Below are 24,399 nucleotides of genomic sequence, written 5' to 3'. Positions count from 1 at the left end.
CCCTGCTCCCTCACTCTGATCTGACTTCTGCCGCCGTCAGTGTTTTGTGGAAGAGGCCCTGGGTGCTGCTTCCAGGCTCATTGTCCCCGCCCCACTCTGGGTCTCACCCTGGTTTCAGCCTGCACTGGGTGCTGCTTCCAGGCTCATTGTCCCCGCCCCACTCTGGGTCTCACCCTGGTTTCAGCCTGCACTGGGTGCTGCTTCCAGGCTCATTGTCCCCGCCCCACTCTGGGTCTCAGCCTGGTTTCAGCCTGCACGTGGTGGGTTTTTTGCATCATACCCTTTTAAGTGGGGGAAGATTTCAACTGATGATATCCCAGTAACAAAAGAAATGACTCAACCTTTGAAATTTATGATTCCACGGGTGGCAGAAAGCCAGTTCTGTGGGTTTTTTTTTTCATACCTTGAGGGCTCTTTGCTTCATGTTGTCAAAATATTTTATTCATGTTACATCAACCTCCACCCTGTGACGACAGGAACCTGGCAGGCCCTGTTCTGCTTGCAGACAGTGCTGTGGCATTCCCACCAGGCATTCAGTGTCCCTCCCAGACTCGGCACCTGCTCTGTTATTGCTAACCCATGGCTGATAACCTGTGCATCCTAAAGAAAGTTCAGAGCAATGGAAACTGTCAGCTTTTAATAATTGACCATGGGGTGCTCGTTGATTTAAATTGTATGCTAAACCCCAACCAAAGGAACCAAATGTGAAAGCTGGAAGAGCGCTTTAGGGTTAGAAAGCAGGTCATCTGCAAGCTCTGATTCCGTGGCAGAAGGCTCACAGCCTCACAAAGTAGAGACATGCGGACAGTCCCATCTCATTTCAACTCCAGAGTTGGGGAACATGCCGGGGGTGCTCAGCCAGAGCCTCTCAGCCAGGCCTTGTGAGGCTGAGGGATCCTTACCAGGCAGGTGGTCTGGAGGAGAAGCGGACTGTGAGAAAGCATAGTGTGCCAGGGAAGTTCGGTGCCAGGGAGTGAGGCTGGAGATGCAGATAGGCCTCACTATGGAGGGCCAGGATGGGGGCCAAGGGGCGTGGCTCTTCCCTGAGGGCAGAGGCGAGCCTCGGAATCTTGGGCTGGGCCCTTGCTTGCTTTTTTTTCTTTTCTTTTCTTTTTCGCATGGTCACTGTCTTACCAGAAGAGAAGGCACTGAGAAGGTGCACTGAGCCCGGGAGCTCCATTAGGGGCCCAGAGACAATGGAGGATAGCATTTAGGCAGGATGGGGGTGCCGTGGGGTGGCACTGGCCTCCAACTCTGCAGAGGAAGAATCTCAGGAGAGAGGGAGGGAAGTGAGTAAGTGGGCCCCAGCGCCTGTCCCCGCAGCAGCTGGACATTGGAAGAATGAAGGGGCCTTGGATTTGGCTGTCAGTGATCTGGATATGGGGGTTTCAGAGTCATGCTGGGGACACAGGGAATCCACAGTACTTTCTAAAGGTCCAGGCGTCGTTATTTCCGTACTGTGTGTTATAACTGAGCAGTCCCCAGTTACGGGCGTCACCCTGCCGGTGTCGGACCCTCGGAGCATGGGAGGGTATGCGCATCTGAGGTGGAGGATGGAGGAGTGACTGCAGCACCAAGCATAGACACTCCTGGAGCCCTCCAAGGACTCAGGTGTCAGCAAGAGACCAGGTCTCATGCCAGTACCTCCGCCTTTCAGGATCTGTCTTTGGATGGTCACAGTCAGCCCAGGGTCACCTTTTCTCTGAGAGGCTTCCCTTGGCCACTGCACCCTCCAAGCAGCTGGGTGAGGTCCTAGGACCCAGGTCTTATAAGAGGGACTTCCTGGTACTCACAACAGAGAACCAGGGTAAAGGAGGTCTAGGAGCCAAGGAGCCAGGGCCCCTGGCACTGGACATGTGTCCACGAGGGACTCTTGCTCTTTGTTTGCTACCGCAGGCAAGACAAGGTTTTTTCTCCATCTGTGAGCATCAGTCTCTGGGGGTGGCTGAGAGAAATGGGATATTTATGTGACTTGAGAGCTCTAAAAAGAGACTCCTGCCCAGGGGTCAGGACTAGACACAGCTCCTCTCGATCTTCAGACCCCGATGCTTTAGGGCTGTGGATATGAACAAGCCATGTGTATGTGAGTGCACATTTAATAACCGAGTCAGCCCACTGCACTACAGGGAGCACTGTGGGTGTCCAATTCGGAAAATATTTTAGAATGAGAAACTCAAGTCTGCTCTGGGAAACTGCCATTGCAGTCACTTTCTTTTATTGCATAAAACCAACTTTGAAATTTTAGAGTTGATGAATCATTTCCATTTGCCCCAGAGACTCTCACTCTCCAAAGCAGGGGGACTTGGTTTCCCACCCCGCCACTTTGACGGGCGCTCTGAAGACACTGCTGAGAGGCTCGGGCCACAGAGGAGAAGGTGCTATCTGGGCCTTCTGGGACTTTGAGGTGTGGATTGCAGACCATCTTCTGCTCTGTCTACACTGCCCGTGATAGCCATGGCAAGGGATCTTCACTGGCTCAGGCCCAAAATGAAGTATTGTTTCTATAACAGATACCTTCTGATGCCATCTTTACTCTCCTGAGATGAAAGTCATAGCTAATGTAACCTCCTTAAGCACATACTAAAAACTAAATTTAACATGCTAACACTCATGTCAAAGGGAAAATACAAATAAAGTAATTCACAATAAAGTCATTTGCATTTTGAGATGAAAATCTTTGGTCCGGCCCACACTAGAAAACAGAAATTGTCCCTCAGTTTTAAAAAATACTCATTCATTTTTTATTGTGGTGAAATACACATCACATAAAATTTAGCATTTTAATCATTTTTAAGTGTACTGTTCAGTGATAGTAAAGACATTTGCATTGCTGTGCAACCATCATTAGTATCCAGTTTCAGAAATTTGTCATCATCCCAAAGGGAAACCTTATACCCCCTGAAGTCACTTCCTGTCCACACCTCCTCCCCAAGCCCCTGACACTCACTCATCCCCTCCTGCCCCTGGGGATGTGCCTACTGTGGACATTTTACATAAATGGCATCACACTATATGTGCCTTTTGTGGCTGACTCCTGTGACGTGTTGTGTGATGTTTTCAAGCCAGCTGTGTTATAGCCCATGTGGGAGCTTCAGTACTGTTTACGGCAGAGCAATATTCCACAGCAGGAAGAGAGCACAGTTTGTTTATCCATTCCTCTCTCGAGGGAGACCTGGGTGGTTTCCACCTTTGGCCTTGGTGAATGGTGATGCTGTGATCATGGGTGTGCCCGTGTTTGTCTGAACACCTGTTTTCAGTTGTTTGGGGTGTTGCTCAGGAGAGGAGTTGCTAGGTTCTGTGGCAGCTCTGTAACTTGTTGGGGAACTGGTGGGTCCTATGGCCGCTCTCTAACTTGTTGGGCAACCTCCCCCCTGATGCTTGAAAGTCATTTGGTATCACCAGGTCTCTGGCGTGTTTCATTTGTCCGCAGAAGCACTGCCTGAGCGGCACTGGAAGTGGGCTGGTCTGTGTGACCCTAACAACCTGAGTGCTGGCTCAGGGGAACTGCTAATTTATGGAATCCTAGGTAGGTGGTGGTAGAATTCTCTCCCTCTGTCAGGGTGGAGCAGTTTTATAACAACTTCCCAGCAACATGGCTCTTTTCCAGTCATGCCACATGTCCACTGCATGGTGGCTTGATGTGGGCCTCATGATGGGGCCTGGGATGAGGGATGAGCCCTCTCTGTGCACCCAAGGCTACCCACACTCCTTAGATCACTCCTGGCTCCCACAGCCTCTGCCAGAAGTCACCGGCTGCGTCACTCCCCAGAGTTCATCAGCCAGGTGGACCCGTGGCCACACTTACGTTCAGCGCAGCCTATGTGGCCCTGAAGGTGGACAGCCCTTGTATCCGTCCGGAGGCACGGGATAGTAAACACCATGGTGATTAAAAGAGGAAACGTTGGCCAGGCGCCACGGTTTACGCCTGTAATCCCAACACTTTGGGAGGCCAAGGCGGGTGGATCACAAGGTCAGAAGTTCAAGACTAGCCTGGTCAATATGGTGAAATCCTGTCTCTATTAAGAAATACGAAAATTAGCCGGGGATGGTGGCGCGTGCTTGTAGTCCCAGCTACTCAGGAAGCTGAGGCAGGAGCATCACTGGAACTTGGGAGGCAGAGGCTGCAGTGAGCTGAGATCGCACCATTGCACTCCAGCCTGGGTGACAGAGCAAGACTCCATCAGGAAAAAAAAAAAAAAAAAAGGCGAAGTGTTTGGGGAAGAGGCCAGTAAGGTCACGTGATGGGGGGTGATCCAAAAAGAAAACTAATCCCTGTGAACAGGCAGGAGTTGAAGCCCGTACAGAAGCTCCGTTGACGGGGTCTTTGGGGTCTTTGAGGTAGGGCAGTGTGTGAAGCAGGCGGGGGTCCCCCTTCTGTGGGTTGCAGCTTTTCACATCTGCACGTTAGGTTACAGTTGACTTACAAAACACGAGGTATTGCTGACATTTCTTATGTTGGAGGGCTTCGTTGTTTGGACATATCATTTCCCTTTTAAATATGCCTTTTTAGAATTGCCACCACCTAGCCATGGACTTCAGTGTTTCCCAGTGGAAAGAATTTTCAATTTTGCAATCTAAAATATGGGATTCCCTCCATTCACCTTCTGTTGCAGTTTTGTCGGCGCCCTCTTAGAATCAGGGTTAGGCATGGAGACAGCGTGACTGAGGGAGGGTGGGCCTGGGACCAGAAGGCTCTTCCCTGGGTGGGTCTTGATATGTCTGTCAGAACCCTGGCTAATGATTTCCTAACACATTACTTTGTAAAAAAAAATGCAAGTTGCACAGCTCTTTAAGGCTGTGCCCACCAGGTGGAAGGGACTGGTCAATCAGTCCTGTTTCAGTTTTGGGAGAAGGCCCCTAAAACCATTTCTGGGAGCATTTCAGCTGGGAAGAGTGTTGGGGCGTCCTTGTCGTGCCACTTTGCCTCCTTTTACGCACTGTCTTGAAAAGATTCGTGGGTGTGTGTGAATGAGCTGAAGTCTGGAGGCCTCAAGTTCACCATGAAGCAGTCTTTGCCCGTGATTTGTTTTCACTCCTTGGAGTGCAAGGAGCTTCCAGAGCCTATCAGGCACACCTGTGTGATGTTGCACTTCATTCCTAGAGGACCATATCAAGATAAATCAGTAGCTTATGGGGACTTTACCTTCTAATGCCCAGATAGAAAATGAAAGAAGGCATGTTTTAAAATAGGTAATGTTCTAGCATGTCATGAGTTTTCATCTGTTCTATTTATTTTTTAAATTAATTAATTTATTTATTATTTGAGATAGGATCTCACTCTGTCACCCAGGCTGGAGTGCAGTTGGTGTGATCACAGCTCACTGCATCCTTGACCTCCTGGGCTCAGTTGATCCTCTCGCCTCAGCCTCCAGAGTAGCTAGGACGACAGGCATGTGCCACCATGCCAGCTTAATTTTTTTTGTATTTTTCTGTAGAGACAGGGTTTCATCATGTTGCCCAGGCTGATCTGGAACTTCTGGACTCCAATGATCCGCCCTCCTCAGCCTCTCAGAGTGCTGGGATTATAAGCATGAGCCACTGTGCCTGGCCCCGTTTTTTCTATGTTTTAATTAACTTATTTATCATTGTATGTATTTAAGGTGTTTAACATGATATTTTGTTATACCTATACATGGGGAGAGGATCACTACAGTCAAACAAATGGACATATCCACCACTTTACCTAGTTACTTTTGTGTAAGAGCACTGAAGGTCTACTCTCTTAGTCAATATTGCATCCTGAAGATTTGCTCCAGGAGCAGATTCCATCTCTTAGAACAGGGGTTGGACACCTTGCCTTGCATGTTGGAGTCACCTGGGGAGCTTTAAAAATGCAGATGCTAAAAATGCAGGTACCTGCTTCCACCTCTGGTGGGTGGCAGATTGAGTTGGCCCTGGTGGGGCCTGGATGTCAGACTTGATTTAAAAACTCTCCCCAAATAATGCAGTGCAAATTCAGGGTTGAGGCCTGCTGTGATTCTTGAGCTTGGTTGTGTGTTGGAAACACTAGGGAGTTTTTAAAAAGACTGATACTTAGGTCTAACCGCTGGAGGTTCTGACTTCACGGGTGAGGCCCGAGCTTCAGGATTTTAGTGATAAAATGTGGACAACGGCCTTTGAGAACCACTGTTGTATATTTGCAGTTCTGTTGTGTGTTTGCAGTTCTCAACTTAGGTGCGTGTCCCAGCCTCCAGGAGAGCTGGCCCTTGGCTCACTGAGGCTGGAGCGTGCCGCAGGGTGGTTCTGACCAGAGCAGGATTTGTGACCCTGCTGTGGAATTTAGAGGACAGCCAATAGTCACGTATCGGTTATCAGAGGCAGAGGCAGGCGATTCTCTGGGCCGCCTTCCACCTGGGTGGTGGCTTTATTTGACCAGCGCAGAGTGGACTGTGTGACCCCACAGTGGAGAGGATGTGGTGACATGAAGTTTATGAATGGATTACATGGTGGGTGTCTGCTCCTGGACGCTTCACCCATCTTCCTTCCCTTCCCCCCTTGCACTTCCTGGCAGAGGCTCAGGGCCCGGGATCTGCCGTGCGCTGGCAAAGATCAGTCTCCAAGAGCAGTCTGAATCACAGAATCACAGTTCAGGGTCAACATAAGTACTGACTTACCAATCGGGATGTGTTAATTCGCACTCTGAATTAGTTTACATAATTGGGAGTTCAGTGTATTTGGACAAAGTGGAAAGCTGTGCAAGAGCTTTGTGGGTCTTTTAAACAAAACTTTAAAAACATTTTCTGGCTAAGTGATCTGAGAAGCCCTCTCCTGCACTTCAGACTGCTCAGAGGTGAATTGATGGCAACAGTGCTAACCCCCAGGCTGGGCTGAGTTCAGTCCCGCATGTGTTTAGTGCAGCACCCGACGTCTTGGCCTGAATCCCTGATTCTCCAGGGCTCTGACGGCGATGCATCCCCTTCTCACAAGGTCCCCGGGTGTCCCCAGTCAAGGACTGGCTTTCCTGCTCTTCCCTCGGAGCACATGAGGATTACCTGTCAGGACCGTCCTCCTGACGGTCCTCCACCCTGTCGTGGTGGCTTTGGATAAGGCACCTCATAGGATGCACTTGGGGCTGAGGCCCCACCATCCCCAGTTCCCCTTGTGGGGCCGGAATGACTGAGCATCCTCCTGCCTCCCAGACTCAGTGTCCTTTTGCACCCTGTGGTGAATCCCAGATCCTGGGCATGGCAGTCTCAGGTGACCCTGCGCAGCCTGGCAGCCTGCTGGCTGGGCAGCCCTTAGCACGTTTCCTTATCTGTCCTTGATGCCAGCTCCACCCGTGAATAACAGTGAGACTGCTAAATGAGGAAACGTGCTGGTCTTTGGGAGTGGCAGTGTGGGGGACTCTGGGGTATGTGTCCCATTTTACACTCGAGGTCAGATGGTTCCCGAGGCTCTGGGTGGGTAGCACCCAGTGTCTGCAGGAAAGGAGGCTTGGGTGAAGACAGCTGAATGCCCGGTGTAGGGACTGGCCAAGGAGGTGGACAGCATCCAGTCACTTGACCTTTGGAGACCACGTCACCATGCCATGTTTTGGTGGACAATAAGCATGTCACCACGACAGGAGGGGCACAAGACTATGTAAAGAAAAAGCCGCTGCCTGTCCCTCCCTCCACAGAGACCCCAGCTGCATGGAGTGAGTGAAGCTGCACGTTGCCCGCAGATCACCGGGGTCTCTATTCACCGGGGATCTCAAGGAGCCCGAGATTCCTGCACTGAGTACTCACGGCCTTTGTGAGGAGAGGATGCAGGATTTTTTTTTTTTTTTTCTGGCTGGGAACCAGCAGGGAAGTAAGGGCAGCTCTTCCCCAGCACCTGGGCCTCAGGCTGGGAGCAGGGTGGGCACAGGTGTGAGAGAGCAGAGCGAGCAGGGTGTGGGTGCCATGAGTGCAGGCAGATGCAGGTGGCCCCCCCCAGGGCTTTGGGAGCTGCCCTTTGCCCGTGAACAGCCCTGTGTGGGAGTTTGGGTTTCGTTCCCTTTCTCCTTGGTTTTTCTGAGAAGGGGTACCTTGGGGAACTGGGGGTGGGAAGGCGGATCGCCCAGAGCCCCGCAGGTGCTCCTCAGTGCTGGCAAGGTCCTTCTTGTCCTCTTATCAGCTCCTCCCAGAGGTGACAGCCGTCTGTGTGGTGGCAGCTCTCTCCTGCTCCCATGAGGTCTCCTTTTTCTTCTCTTTTCCTGGATTTGACTTCTTACCAGAAAAGTATATAGGCATGGCCAGTTTTGTAGTAGTGTTCGGAGAATAGGTCTTAACAATATCATTATTCAGTTCATGATTTCATTGTTCAAGCTGCCCAGTCTCATTGCATTACAGCCAGTTCTTTGCCGTACCTTGGAATTTTTTTATTTTGTCATCTGTGGTTTTTGTTTGTTTGTTTCCTGTTGATGCACATAATGTGATACTCTCAGTGAAGGCTGTTACCTCTCCTTTCTGCAGGTGTGAGTAGGAAGGGCCGCAGGTTGCGGAGTGAGTCCTGAGGCTATACTGCTGGCCTCTGCAGTTTTACCAGAAGCTCAAGGATAGGATGGGTATAGGAGGGGGCCCCTCGTGGTCCCAAGCAAAGGATGGGTATAGGAGGGGGCCCCTCGTGGTCCCAAGCAAGACCAGGGCAGCTGAGGAGGGTGGAGAAGGAGGGGGTGCTGGGCTGTGGTAGGAGGGAGGCCAGGGGACAGGAGGAGACTGCTTCAGGTGCTGGTCATTTCACGTTGATGTGAAGTGTGTAAGAAGTAACTGATGGACTCAAATAATTAAATGATTCCCTTGGAGAGTGCTCAGGAATTAAGCCTCAGTGTGGAAAAAGAAATGTAAAAGTCATGTGTGTCTTCATTGAGATATGTGGCTCTTCACAGGTTCCAGGGAGCTTCCATATGTTTCTTTATCATCAGAAAGAACATCAACTAAAGAAAACTATAAATCAGTCACTTTGGAAGAAAGATTTGGGGTAGGGGGAGAGTTTTACTAAATGCTAGGGCCTCCTTTGGGTATAATTCAGAAGTCAGTGATTCAGTGCCGGAGCTCCTAACCTGTGGCCTGGGCTCACGTGTTCACCCCTCACCTCCTTACCTCTCAGGGCCAGGGCTCCTAACAGGTGGCCCAGGGCTCACCTATTCACCCCTCACCTCTTCACCCCTTCAGAGCTCACTGACTTAGCAAAGAAGTACTGAACCCCCAGGGTGTCTCAGTATGGACAGACTTTGGAGCTGAATAAGACCTGATCCTTGTCCCCACCTGGGACTGCTGGCTGCTCCTGCCTCTGTCCACAGGAAGGAATCCAAGAGCTCTCTGAGCTGGCAGTGCAGAGGTATGGAGCTTGCTGTTTATGGAGACCTTCTCTGGAGAGGTGAGCAGTGATCCTGTTAGGTAGCGTACCAGAGCTAGCAAATGAACCACCTGAGGAAATGTCCACAAGGCTGTGGCCTCTCACAGGTCTCCCAGACATCAGAGTGTGAGGCAAAAGTGCTTTGCTCCTCCCACCTCTGCCCCACCTGCAACCACTTGGAAAGAGTGGTTCTGGAAGTCCCTGCTGTAACTTTGGTGTGGCACATGGGCCGTGGGCTCAGTGTGTACACTCGAGACGCAGCCCAAGTCACCACTGCCATGGGGTCACCTGTGGACCCTGGGGTCGGGCTAGTCAGAGCAGTGGATGGGATGAAGAGCTGGGGGCCTTGAGTGGAGGGGCAGCTCTCAGTGAGAAGAGGGTGCCTTTGGCTGCACCCACCCCTGGAAATAAGCCAGGAACCAACTCCCCTACAGTGGAGATCCTGATGGGTGGTCTTGTCCTGGAGAAGGGGCCAGAATGGAAAGGATGGACCTCCAGGAACAGTCAGCGCCCTGGCTTCCTGACAGGCAGCTCTCAGGTGGGGAGAAGGGCTGATTTGACACAGGTGTGCAGTTTGCAGATACAGGGTGGTGAGGTGGGGGCAGTATTCAGAATGCAGAACCTGACCCTCCACCATCACGGACCACCTGTTTGTGAGCAGCACGTGCAGCCGTGGGCCCATGTCGGAGCACAGGGTGGGTGTGAGTGAGGGTGTGAGACTGTGTGTGAGTGTGAGTACAAGAGACTGTGTGAGAATGAGTGTGAGACTGTGTGAGACTGTGAGTGTACAAGACCATGAGACTATGAGTGTGATAATGTGTGTGACATGAGAAACACACTGTGAGAGACTGCAGGTGAGTGTGAGTGCCAGTGAGTGTAGTGTTAAGTATATGAGAAAGTGTGAGAGCATGAGTGTGTGTGTCTGCTCGTGACTGTTGTGTGAGTGTGGGTGAGAATTTAGTACAAGTGTGTGTGAGTGTAAGACTGTGAGAGACTATAGGAGTGTGAAGTGTGCAGGTGCATGTGAGTCACATGGGTGTGAGTGTGTGTGCAGATGCATGAATGTATGGCTGAGTGTGCATGAGTGTTACAAACCTGTGAGAGTGAGTGTGTTCATACATGTGTCTGCAAGTGTGTGGGTGTGGAAAAGTGCCAGAGATTGGGAGCACATGAGAGTTTGTGTATGTGAGTGTGTGGGTGTGTGCCTGTGAGAGAGGTGCGGGGTGTGTGCCCGCCCCAGCCTCCAGGGCACACTCCTAGCGTGGTCCATTCTTCATGGACAGGGCCATTTTGGAATCCCACTCCGAGCTTAGTTCCTGCTCACTGTCGCACCCATGCCCTAGGGCCTTCCTTGGTTCTTTCTTGCAGTACACAGCAGACATAGGTGCCATGGCCTGGCTGCCATCACCATCTCTGCCCTAGACCTTGTGCACAGGTTAAAGGGAAGCAGCACCTGGTGGTACGTCCTGGTCCTGGACGTGGCACCAGGGCCTTGATTGGATTCTGTTCCACTGCTGGGCTTCCTGGGTATCTACCTTGGACCCCATGTGGAGTCTCACGTTCAAGTTGTCTTGCCTGAAGAAGGCAGCTAGAGATGCCCTTTGTCGAATAATTAAAGAAGGGAAGGAGAGACCCCTGCTGCAGGACGCCTTGCATTGTAACCTCTGGGAAGCGTAAGCCATGCTCCCTATAAATGTGAATGTCACTTACACATCTCCTCTGAGCATATTGGTCCGGAAAACCACCTCCCATGTTAAATTTTTTTTTTTTTTTTTTTTTTTTTTTGAGACGGAGTCTCGCTCTGTCACCCAGGCTGGAGTGCTGTGGCCTGATCTCAGCTCACTTCAAGCTCCGCCTCCTGGGTTCACGCCATTCTCCTGCCTCAGCCTCCAGGGTAGCTGGGACTACAGGCACCGCCACGTCGCCGGGCTAGTTTTTTGTAGTTTTTAGTAGAGACGGGTTTCACTGTGTTAGCCAGGATGGTCTCGATCTCCTGACCTTGTGATCCGCCCGTCTCGGCCTCCCAAAGTGCTGGGATTACAGGCTTGAGCCACCGCGCCCGGCCCCATGTTAATTTTTATATGGCTATCAGACACGGGAGACTTAGCAGAGAGAAGGAAAAGTGTAAGGATCAAACACATGAGTTTGGGAGAATACGGGAACTAATACTAATGCAGAATTCGAAAGGGATTTGGGGAGATTCAATACAACCACACAGAGTACTACAAAATAAAGAAACTTTGTTCCTCTCGAAGGTAATCTCTGTATTGTTTCCCTAATTTTAAAAAGTAATACACATTATTAGCAAAAACATTGAAAGATAGAAACATTTACGAAAAAGTATGAATAGTGCCTAGAATTCCACAACTCAAGAGAGAAGCTCTTATGAGCATTTGGGGACATTTTCTTAGTTTTTAAAATAAAAATGAAACCACACTACACATGCATCTTTGCCCGCTCTTTTTTGTCACTTAATGTTTTAGCGTGTTTGCCCACTTCGAGTTCCATAAAACTTGACTTTTAATGACAACATAAACAGTCCATTTTGAGCGTGGCCCATTATAACACTTACTGCCTGCAACTGTGTGCCAGGCCCCAGCCTTTGCTGCGTTATCTGTAGGATCCCCTAAGCCAGCTTTGTGTCTTTCTCATTTCATTCTGGAGATGGCTTTGAGAACTCATCTCCTGTGAGCAGAGAGGCAGAGTCCACCCCTGCCAGGTGGCCCCGGGCTGGCCTCTGAGTGAGCATCTACTGCTGGCGGCAGGACATGGGTTCGATGGCAGCTCCCTCTAGCCCAGTAGCAATACCGTGAGCAAGCTGCCCTCTCTCTTCTTCTCTGATTTTCCCCGTAGCCAAGGACTCTCAGATGGGAAGAACTTGAAAACCGTCCCTCCTTCCTTTTCTCTAGACTGCTGTGCACTCAGACCCTTTGGAAATGTGCGCTCACCGGGTTCTCTACCAGACCCCATGTATTTAACTTAGACACTTGGCAGATTTCCTAAGACTGGGAAGCATAAACTATTGTTAAATCTGAAATTCACACGAGAGACAGAAGAATTTATGAAGCCTTTGTTGGCTGCCCCATCAGGACATGTCCAGGAGGAAGAGTGCCCCTTCCTCAGCAGGATGAGTGTGGCCATCTTGATCCCAGGGGCCCCTCTGTCACCACAGGCAGTGGAAGTGGGCAGTGCCCCCCAGGGCCCATGGGGCCCCTATCTGCCGTTTGTGGGCTTTTTGAGGTGGGCAGGGATGGAAGGGAAGGGAAGGCACCAGTGGGTAAGGAAGAGTGACCACAGAGGAATAGAGTTGACAGTTGTGGGTTTTAAAGTCAGATACATGTGGTGACAAATCATTGCTCTCTGCTGACTTGCTGTGTGGTGTAGGATGAGTACTCAGACCTGAGCCTCCGTTCTGCTTGGAGGCCACCTTAATGTAGTGATTATGGGCTTTTCTCTATGAGAGCACCTGCCCGGGCTTAAGACTGTCACTGTCGCTGGATAAATGTTGGTTTCCTGTTTTTCTTTCTTTTGTAACTACCTCCGGGTGCATCCTAGCACATAGTGGTGTTTCAGTATCTTAAACCCTGTCTCATTTTGTCCTATTTTTTTCTGGCATTTCAACTTCTCATTTCCAAAGTTTGCAGTCCGAGACGAAGGGATCTCCACACCCCGCAGAGGCCAGGGCCTTGCTGACCTTGTGTGCCTGTGTCTTTTAACCTTTGGGAGTGGAAAGCAGGACCCTGCAGGGCTGAAGCCACACTTTCTGTGCAGGCCACATCCTGGAATCTGGGGCCTGGTGGCACTTTTGCAGGTGCCTTGATTCCCCCATTCTACCTGCACTTGCAGAGCCTCTTTCTGGCCTCAGGCCCACAGCCGCTGTCTGTCGCTGTCCTGGTGGTCCCAGTGGCAGGATACTGAGAAGTACTGATCCATCCAGAGGGAGAAGCATGTAGCTCTGCTTAACCAGACATGGTGCCACACAGATTTTAGCGCAAGCACTGGAGGTGGGATAGTAAGAACATTTTTTTTGAGACTTCTTTTGAATGAAGATTGACTTTTTTTGAGACTTTTTTTTTGAATGAAGAACATTCTGTTTTCCATTGTAATTCTTTGGGGGGGAGAGAGAATTGAGGAACAGTTTCAAATCCTGTGTTCAGCAGGGACATTTCTAGGGCCAGCTCACAGAGTGCCTGTGTTCCAGAGCTTCCTCTGGCGGGGGAGGCCCAGGACGGAGCCCACTGTTGGCTCTGTGTCAGCTCACACACAGATCGTATTCCCTAGTGCTTTGAAGGAGACATGTTGAAGGAAACCTCCAAGTTGAAAGGTTAGAAGTCTAAGCCTCCTGCACTGAGACTTATGTTTTAGTCCTGGAAATTCTTTTTCGAACTCTGTTACGACCTGGATGCGCCTTCGAGCGCAGCTGCAAGGCTGTGCTGGCTGTTGTCAGCTAACCCTAATGGGACCTCAGTTTCTGAAGCCAGTGAGTTTCCAACCTCAGGCCTGAGATCGGAGTGCATTAACATGTGCTTCCCAGCCGCCTTCTCCAGATCAAAGAGAACACTTGACTACGCTGTCCATTTTTTCTTGATTATTACTGTTTTTAGTTGAGACATAATCATTGTACATATTTATGGGGTACAGTGTGATATTTTGATAAATGTATACAATGTACAATGCTCAAATCAGGGTGATTCGCATAGCCATTTTTTCTGTGTGCTTCATGCAATACTGCATGATGGGATGATATTGCCTTGTCATTTTTGATCAGACACCACATATTGTCTTGCATGTTGAACAGAAGTAGTATTCCCTCCCCTTGGAAAACTACCTCTCTGGAAGGGACCTCTGAAGTTCTAGGCTGTGAGTGGACCGTAATGTCAGTACAGGGCAGCGGAGCTCGCGGCACTCTCCACAGATAGGTCCTCCACTCTGGAATGATTTCCCTTGAGGCCAGTGGCATCGCTCCTTTTTCCAGGGAGGGGACCAGGCTCTCAGTCACTTGCCTGTGGCCATGGCACTTCCTTTCTGTCACTAACACCCAGGGCTATCGCCTGCCACCTTGACTGCTTCAGGAACAAACTCCACATCTGAGCTGAGTACCAGGTGGTGCGTGGGGCCAGCCCGACTTTGTGACCTCACACCTCCCCTAACCCTCTTTAAACTCATTCTTGGAATGGCTGCAAATGCATGTGTGTGTTGAAGAGCACTGGGGTGAGGGTGGTCCCCTCCCTGACCTGCAGCACTTGTGTCCTGTTTAGGGTGGTGAGTGTGAGGACAAGGACCACTGCACCGTGAGGATGAGGGTGCTGTAGTGAGGGGCTACTGTGTGAGTAGGGCTCTCAGATAAGCCGTTTCATTTCATTTAATCCTTCCCCTTGTGGGAGGGAAAAGAGAGCAAGCATTATGTTCATATTAGCCATAAAGAAATGGGGGCTGAGGATGTCATGCAGCTGGTGAGGGATACACGTGAGACTCCAAATCCCAGGTCCTAATGCACACTTCTTCCTTTTTCCGTGGATCTGTGGAGGGAGCTGCTGGGAACTGAAGAGAGGGTGGAAGGAAGAGGTGGAAGGATGCTTGCAAGGACCTGGGTTTGGATCTCACTTGCTTGGTCGCTGTTGTGTGGTGCTGAGCAGACGTCCCACGGGACAGGGAGGGTGGTGTCCAGCCTGGCTTAGCCCAGGAGCCTCCTCAACCCTCACCTGAGCGGCACCTAGTGGCTGGTAGGGTCGGGCAGTGGAGCCCCCGATGCTGCAGACAGAAATAAGAACCCTTACAGCAGTCCTGCTGCTCCTCTCAGGTGGGCATGGTGGGTCGACGTCCTGTCCCTCTCTGTGGGACTTTCTCTTTATCATGCCAACCTTTGCATTCATGTGAACTTCTGAAGTTTCTGGATGTAGGAGGAGAGAGAGAGAGGTGTCAGTGGCATATCATGGGCTCAGCATGACTGTATATCACTATCATGATGTATTTCACTTCGGAGGGCGGCCATTAACCAATTTGGAACAAAGTCATTCTAAGAGGAGCCTTATGTGGGGCGTACATGTTGGTGAATCAAACTCCATCTTTCAGTGAAATGCTACTCTGAACTCTGCACTTACAGGGAGCATGTATTTATAGTTTAAATCGAAACTGTAGGGAACAGTGTTGTTGGGTTTGAATTTTCAGACTACGTCATTCAATAGAAACATTCTTCTTTTAATAGCTGGCAGCAGGTTTTTTCCTAAGTGGCAAATCATAAGAATCCTTGGGAAGAGGCTTTAGAAAATTAGATCCCAGCCCGACCGCCATTTTTCCCCCAACACAAAGAGAACAGAATTTGGTCAAGAGTGGGGACGCCGGGGATCTGTGTCATTAAAAACCGCCTGTGGTGTTTCTGGAAAGGACAGTTAGGATGGTGAATGTTTATTGTTGATGCTTGAAATAACAGGATTTTTCCCCCTCCAGAATTTCCCATTGCTGAGATTCAAATTATCATAGTCGGGCCACGCTCTGCTCGAGGTCACCGCAGATATGTGGTCCTCAGGGCACTCTGGTCCTGACAGGACACCAGGGGTGGCATGCAGGGCCTCCTTTCCAGCTGGGTCTTCGTCAGTCCTACCCGGCATTCCATCAGGGCACTGTCCTTTCCCAGCACTGCAAGTGAGTCCGGATGCTTGGTCCTGTCCCCAAGCAGCCTGTTCTGGAAGGAGCATGCTGGACTGGTGAAGCTGCACGTTTCCAAGGCCTGTGGTCTTGTTCATCCCTGAGAGTCTGAGAATGCCTTAGGTTTCCCATCATCTGCCGGCAGCAACCACAGCATCTTCCTGGAACAGTGGTGACCAGGATGCAGCATACAGCACCTTTGAGAAGCAGCAGATGAGATTTAAGGAAGGGGTGCCTCACTGTGCCTTGAGGAAGTGCCCTGCAGCCCGCTTGTCTCTCTTTTAACAGGCTCCTCACCTGAACAGCCCCTGGGCGGGAGACTCAGGAAGCTGAGCCTGGGGCAGTATGACAACGACACTGGGGGGCAGCTGCCCTTCTCCAAATGTGCATGGGGAAAGGCTGGTGTGGACCATGCCCCGAACCTGCCACCATTCCCCTCACCAGCAGACGTCAAAGAGGTATGTGCCACGGCCAGGTCCCAGTTTCTGGGCCCATTCCACTCCCTTTCTTGTCCTGGAACCCCAGGTGAATGGGCCATGACCAGGCCTTGTCCCTGAATACAGTCTACACTACCCTCCGCACCCACCTTCCGTCCTGGTTCCACAAATGTAGTCGTGGTTCCTCGGTACCTGGCAGGCGGTGTGGCTGGGAGAGCACAGTGTGCAGTCAGCTGGCCTGGGTAATGCACCCCAGAGATAGCTATGCTGGTGGGGCCACCTCACTCAGGGCATCCGAGCCTCTATGTTCTAATCTGTAGAATGGGCACGAGGAGCACAGCCTGTGGGTGGGTTGTGTGGGTTTGAGGTAGGGCTCTTATAGGTCTGTCCTTAGCTGTTCTCCATAGTCCGACAGCAGCAGCCAGTGGCACACACAGCCTTCCTTCAGGATCATCACACAGGGCCCTCAGTCCTCCCTCCGAGACCTTCCTAGCAGGTGATCCACAGGTGAGGGCCACAGATGAGAGCTTCGTGCTCTTCCAAGAGGCCTAGGTAAGGCTTCTAGTCAGAATGGAAGTAAAGCGGGTCGGTGTATCCAAAACGTTTAATCTTTTTAGAGATGGGTAGGATTTCTTTTCAAGTTGGCAGGATTGGAAACTACAGAATAAACTAGAAAAAAAAGTCATACCTGGTCTTGACTCACAAACGAAACCACTATTAATATTTAGAATATTTCTGCCCGGCCTTTTTTCTATGCTATCTATTTAAAATACTATGTGTTTTTATGCATCTGTGACTGTATTAATGCCACGGTTAAGGACTGTTTTATCCAGCTTTTTTTCTTAATATTGAGACACTCATTTACCTGTACCACTACAAACTCTGTCTACTTCACTTATTAGCTGTATATTGTATTAGAAGGATGGGCGATAAGATACCTTCCATTTCCTTTACTGTTGAACATGAAAGTGTTCTCCAGTTTTCCATGGCTAGGAGAGGCGGGCTGGTTTTGTGCCGTGGATCCAGTCCTCAGCCTCCTTGTCCTATTCTCAGTGGAGGGATTCGCTCAGTGGGTCAGCCTGGGGGAGCCACAACTGTTTGGAGGGGCCTTCACTTGACTCCCTGTTCTCACATTCTGCTCCCTGTGCCAATTTCAGACCATGACCCCTGGCTATCCCCCAGACCTCGATATGATCGATGGCAGAATTTTAAGTAGCAAGGAGTCCATGTGTTCAACTCCAGCATTTCCTGTGTCTCCAGGGACACCATACGGTAAGAACAAAGTAACACTAGCTGCATGCTGCTCCATGCCAAAGGAGGGTGACAGCAGCCCCTTGCTCTGCTTTCTTTTCCAGTGAAAACAGCCCCGCGCTATCCTCCATTCAGCCCACCTGAGCCCCCACTGAGCAGCCCGGCCAGTCAGCACAAAGGAGGACGTGGTAAGAAATCCACCCGCGAGTCACAGGAGCGTGGCAGCTCAGGTGTCGCGTCGCAGGGTCACCGTTTTTACAGAGAAGAACTCTTATGCAGACATATTTCCGTTTGTGTCATATCTCAGAAGCCTTGGGTGAGGACAGATTTTGCTGGGGAAGATGCAGGGATGTGGCCGTGAAATCCACTGTGTGGTGGCAACCTGGCCTTGCGTCGCTGCCTGGCATCCTGTGGGGAACCCTCCTGTTCAGCCCCTTCATACACAGTTGATGGGACTGTGAATGGTGCCTGTCAGCAGCTTAGCATTGGTGCTTTTGAAGAAACTAGGATGCCCACCTCACACTTTACGTTTTCTGTGGAAATCGTGCCACACGGGTGCCCCTAGCTCTGCCACCCCAGCTGCCTTCTCATGCGTGCCTTGTGGCCCCTCCTGTCTGTTATTATTGGATGCCTAATCACTGTCCCTGGATCTGTGCAGGAGCTCAGGGGCTCTATCCATGGTCTGATCACGTCCGTCTGTCTGCACAGCTGACTCAGGCGAAGGAGTGTTAGCAGGCGGTGTTTAGGTCGAGTTACTGCGCACTTCTGGGTGGTCTTGAGGACTTGCCTGAGAGTCCAGGACAAGGCCGAGCTCGGGCAGGTGGAGAGAGAATACAAACCAAAAGTTCATGCACATTTCAAAATCACTCTTCTCTGCGAGTTTCGTTACGCTGCTGCTTTTCTGCCCTGGTGAAGGACGCTGTTAATAGTTATTAGGCACATTATCTGAGAGTGAGAGACTTTCATTAACTTGTGTTTTCGTCTGCCCCTTACCCAGAAGTATTATAATCATGACAGCTAGCTCCATTCTCCCTTTCTCTCCCTTTCTCCAGAGTAAACCAAGCCTGTGGACGATATAATAGAAAGACATCCTTCTCCTAAGATTCCCTTTATGGTTACAGGACCATAAATGGCTCTGTTCATATGTAGCATATAGCAGTTAAACTGCCTGTGTTTCTCAATAAGTGCGACTGAAATTTAAAATAAGCTGCATTTTAAGATACACATTATATGAGCATTACGTGAGAAGTGTGTATGTTCCAATATGCATTAGCATGATGGACTCGCACATAGGTAGCCTTGCGTCTGTTCTATATTTTTTATCACTTCAACAGATGCAGAGAGAGGGATGTCCCTTCCACCCCATGTAGCCCCTTCTCCTCATGGAGGTGACTGTACTTGGCTCCTAGCTTGAAAGTGTTCAGTGGGTTTGGTGTGGCATCTAGCCCTCTGGCCTGGAATCCTGTCTTCTCCTGCAACACCAAAGCCGAGTTCATTTGAAATAGGTAGATGACAAGCAGTGGAAGGCGGGTAATAAGTCTGAGGAAAGAAAATACTAGAAACAGCCTGCACACTCATTAACAGCTCCTGAGGAAGGCCTCTAAGATCACTGTATGGAGTATCAGAGAATGTTGAGCCGGTCTAAACTCCAGAAGGGTCTAGGAGGCTGCAGGAAGCCTGAGTACTCAGTGTGGGATACCCAGTGACCTGGCTGTCTTATGATGGCCCAGTTGTCCCAGCCTGGAGATGGGCTCCGTGTCCTGTGTGTGAATGAGCGTTACACCATGTGTGGATGACGATGGGTCTGCACACCAGCCTGTGTTCGATTCCGGTGGCTCCAACTTGTCCTGAGTACTATCTGCATATAAATATTCACATGGAAGAAGTCAGGCCTTTGCCTTTAAATATAAAAAGGAGACATGATAAGAATGTTCATGTGAGCCTTCTAGAGTTTTATTTCAGCAGTCCCCAGGGAGGGTCAGCTTCACATTAACCCACAAGGAGCACAAAGATAACACAATGCTGACTTAGCGGACGCTTTCATCAGACAGCGTGGTGAGCCAGTGCCTTGCCTGGGGCCCCACCTGCTCTGCAAAGTCAAGTGGAGTTGTGAGACTCCTCTGAGAGCACAGTAATAACAGGTAGCTCGCCCGTACCGAATGTGTCTCCCGATCTTTACAGAATGATTTCCTTCCATTTCGCGGTCGCATTCTATGGGTCACTGTTACTGTTACCCTGGTTTTACAGGCAAGGAAATTGACGTGAAGAAGTTGAGTAGCTAGTAAGTGGCAAAGTCAGAGTTTCAGCTCTGTCAGCCGACTCCACAGCCATGGGCAGATGATACAGGGCGTTTCACTTTGTCTTGTCTAACCTAGATGTGACCTAGCATCACAACTGAAAAAGCACATGGAAAGTCTCAGAGTCATGGAATAACCATGTAATTCGTTATTAAAACCTCCAGGCACCTCCACCTCCTTATCTAAAAATGCAGACCATAGTACCTGCCATTCACAGCCACTGTGCAGTTTTGAAAGAGTAAGCTTTAGGGACCTGCAGTGATGCTTAACTGTGTATCTTTTAGGCTTAGAGACTGATGTGCATATGAATGACAGTATTTGCTTTAAAGTACCATGAGGGAGAGGTTTCACTTCCTGGAGGGTTAATTACACATACTTTTCTCTATTTCTCCTGCTAAGCACAACTTAAAACCTTGGAGAGTAAGTATAAGACAACTGTAAGAAAGCTCTGAAAGATGGGGAGAAGGTCAGCTAGCCCTAGATCTCGGGGCCAAGGGACCCAGTAGGCCTTATTTATGGTATTTATGGGCCAGGAAACAATCTTCAGAGGACTGAAAGTAACTGAACCATACAGAGCATGTTCTCCAACCACAATGGACTCACTGGAAATCAGTAACAGAAGAACAACAGGAACATCTTCAACACTTGGAAACTAAAAAGCACACTTACAAATAATCTATGCGTCAAAGAGGAGGTCTCGAGGGAAATCCAAAAACATACTGAACTGAATGAAAATGAGGATAAAATATCAATAATTGTGAGACATGGCTTTATCCACTGCTTTAATACAGCAGCCCTGAGAGGAAAACTTATCAGAAATTTTCTTACACATTTTCTTGGGAAAGAAGAAAATTCTGAAATGAATAGTTTATGCTGTTACCTCCATAACCTAGAAAAAGGAGAACAAAGTAAACCCAAGACAAGCAGAAGGAAGGAGATATTAAAAATCTAAGCAGAAATTTAAAAAAAGATACAGATAAGTAATAGAGAAATGAAAGAGCTGGTTCTTTGAAAAGATGAATAAATTTGACAAACCTCTAACAAGACTAACAGAAAAATGTAAGACATAGATTGCTATTGTTAGGAAGGAAACAGGCACCATCACTAAAGACCCTGCAGACACCAAAAGAATAATGAAGAAATACACACACTACTCTACATGCATGCATTTTATAACTTAGGTGAAATTGACCAGTTCCTCAATGAGCACAAACTATCACAACTCACCCAATAGGAAATAGACTACTTGAATGCCCTATAACTATAAGGAAATGGAGCTAGTAATTTATAATCTCCCAAAAAAGAAATCTTCACTTTTCACTGGATAGTTCTACCAAACCTGTAAAGAAGAATTAATGCTAATTTTACACAATACCTTCCAGAGAACAGAAGAGGAGGGCACATGTCCTAATTCATTTTGTGATGCTAGTATTACCCTGATACTAAAACCAGACAAAAAGAGCAAAAAAGGAAAACTACAGACCAATATCCTTCACAGATTCAGACACAAAACTCCTTAACAAAACATAAACAAATAGAACACAGCAATATGTAAAAAGAATGACACAGGGTAGCCAAGTGGGACATATTCTGAGATGTAAGTCTGGTTTAGTATTTGAAAATTCATTCATGTAATACACTATACTAACAGGCTAAAGAAAAAGCTCACAACTATATCAATCAATCCAAAAAAACAATAAAAAGAGTTTGGCAAAATTCACATCATTCATGACTCAAAACTTCCAGCAAAATAGAAGACAGGAACTCCTTCAACCTTATAAAAAGCATCTAAAAAGGCCCACAGCTTACAGCACTCTTTTTCAACATAGTTCTGGAAGTTCTACAGAGACATAATACAAGAAAAGGAAAATAAAGACAACAGATGAGAGGAAAGAAATAAAACTGTCCCTTTTTACTGTTGACATGATCATCTATGTAGAAAGCCCCAGGGAATCTTGAGTTTGCTGGTGACATGATTGTCCAAAAGAAAATCCCAGGGAAGAGGCGGAGCTTGCAGTGAGCCGAGATTGTGCCACAGCATTCCAGCCTGGGCGACGGTGCAAGACTCTGTCTCAAAAAAAAGAAAAGAAAATCCTAGGGAGCAACAAAACAACGACAAAAAGTGAAACTGCTAGAACAAATTCAGCCAGTTTGCAGGAGTCTAGTTCAGCATACAAAAACCAATTGTATTTCAGTATGCTAGCAATGCACCTGTAGAAGCTGAAATTAAAAATATAAGTCACGACCCGGTGGGGTAGCTCAGGCCTGTAATCCCAGCACTTTGGGAGGCAGAGGTGGGCAGATCGTGAGGTCAAGAGATCTAGACCATCCTGGCCAACATGGTGAAACTCTGTCTCTACTGAAAATACAAAAATTAGCTGGGCGTGGCGGTGCATGCCTATAATCCCAGCTGTTCGGGAGGCTGAGGCACGAGAATCACTTGAACCCAGGAGGTGGAGGTTGCAGTGAGCCATGATTGCACCACTGCATTCCAGCCTGGCAATGAGCTACACTCTGTCTCAAAAAAAAAAAAAAATATATATATATGTATATACACACAAACACACATATACACACACACGCACACATATGTATGTATATATGCACATATGTATATGCATGTGTATATGCGTGTGTATATATGCACATGCATATGTGTATATATGCACGTGTGTATGTCTACATGTGTCATGCATGCACATATGCACACACATGCACACATATGTATGTATGCACATATGCGTGCACATGCATGCACACGTGTATGTGTAGGTGTGCGTGTGTGCGTGTATATGCGTGTGTGCTCATATGTATGCGTATATATACATGTGTGTGCACATACGTATGTATACATGTGTGTATGTGCGCATGTGTATACGCATGTATATATACATATATGACGAGGACAGTGTTGGCATATGAGCGTGTATGTATACATGTGTGTGTATATATATATATGCCACTTATAATAGCTCAAAAAATTAAATGGTTAGATGTAAACCTAACAAACCATGCACAAGACTTGTGTGCTGAAAACTGCACAGTGCTGATGAAGGAAACCACAGAATATCTCAATAAGTGGGGAGACATAATTTTTTTCATGGATGGAAAATGAAACCTAGTACAGCTGTCACTTCTTTCCAGATTGACAGACAGTTTTACCACAATTCCCGTCAAAATCTCAGCAAGATTTTTTTTGTAGATGTAGACAACATAAGTCTAAAATGTATGGAAAGGCTAAGGAACTAGAATAGCCTAAACAATTTTGAGAAAGAATTAAGTGGAAGGAATAAGATTACCTGATTTCAAGACTTAGTAGCTACAATCATCAAGACTGTGGTGTGGATGGAGGAACAGACACTTAGGTTCATGAAACAGAGTAGAGAACTCAGAAACAGGCCTACACAGATAAGCCAAGCTGATTTTTTTGACAAAGGTGCAGAAGCGAGTTGGGGAAGGTCAGCCTTTCAACAAATGATGCAGGAGCACTTGGGCACCCATAGGCAAAACAATGAATAGCTACCAAAGGCTCACACTTTATACAAAAGTTAACTTAAAATGGATGATGGACTTAAATGTAAATTGTAAAACATAGTATTTTTTAAAATGGGAGAAAATCTTTGGGATCACTAGGCAAAGAGTTACGAGGTTACAACAAAAGCATGAACCATAAAAGGAAAAGTTGATAAATTAGACTTTATAAAAAATTAAACATTTTTGCTATGGAAAGAATCCGTGAAGAGGATAAAAAAGACAAACTGCAGAGTAGGAGAAAACGTTTGCACACCATATGTCCAAAAAAAAGAATATCATCTAGGATGTATATAATCTCTCAATACTCAGCAGTAAAGAACAAACAATTCACTTGAAAAATGAGCCAAACTATTATTAAAAAGTCAAAAAACAACAGATGCTGGCAAGGCCGCAGAGGAAAGGAACATGTATACACTGTTGGAGGGAATGTGAATTAGTTAAGCCACTGTGGAAAGTAGTTTAAAGATTTCTCAAAGAACTGAAAACAGAACTGCCATTTGACCCAGCTGTCCCATTACTGGGTATATACCCAAAATAAAACAAATCATTCTACCAAAAAGACGCATGCACTTGTATGTTTATCACAGCACAATTCACAATAGCAAAGACATGAACTCAACCTAGGTGCCCATCAATAGTGGATTGGATAAAGAAAATGTGGGACATATACACCATCAAAATACTCCACAGCCACAAAAAAGAACCAAATCATGTCCTTTGCAACAACACAGATGCAGCTGTAGGCCATTGTCCTAAGCAAATTCAGTATTCCCTGAATTTAAAATAAAAGTTGAAATTAAAAAAAAAAAAGGTCACTGACTAAATTACGTAAATTGATTTTTCTTCAGTAGGGGGAAAACAAAAATAGAAAATGGCCCAAAGAAGGGAAGAGACGTGTCACTGAAGAGGACATAGAG

At 48.1% G+C, this 24,399-nt stretch overlaps 1 protein-coding gene across 14 annotated transcripts in view; it reads left to right on the top strand.

The window, feature by feature from the left end:
* Positions 1-24,399, top strand: part of TNS3 (tensin 3) — a 353,662-nt gene that overhangs the window by 270,914 nt on the left and 58,349 nt on the right. For all 14 annotated transcript variants that reach the window (XM_033194200.1, XM_033194198.1, XM_033194194.1 and 11 more), the window contains 3 exons: positions 16,252-16,421; positions 17,558-17,672; positions 17,756-17,839. In XM_033194200.1, the coding sequence (XP_033050091.1) occupies positions 16,252-16,421; positions 17,558-17,672; positions 17,756-17,839 (369 nt within the window). The remainder of the gene's footprint in view (positions 1-16,251; positions 16,422-17,557; positions 17,673-17,755; positions 17,840-24,399) is intronic.

This window comes from Trachypithecus francoisi, unplaced genomic scaffold (assembly GCF_009764315.1).
Source record: "Trachypithecus francoisi isolate TF-2019V2 unplaced genomic scaffold, Tfra_2.0 Lachesis_group4, whole genome shotgun sequence".
Lineage (NCBI taxonomy): Eukaryota > Metazoa > Chordata > Mammalia > Primates > Cercopithecidae > Trachypithecus > Trachypithecus francoisi.
This window is presented reverse-complemented; position numbering and strand designations above follow the sequence as displayed.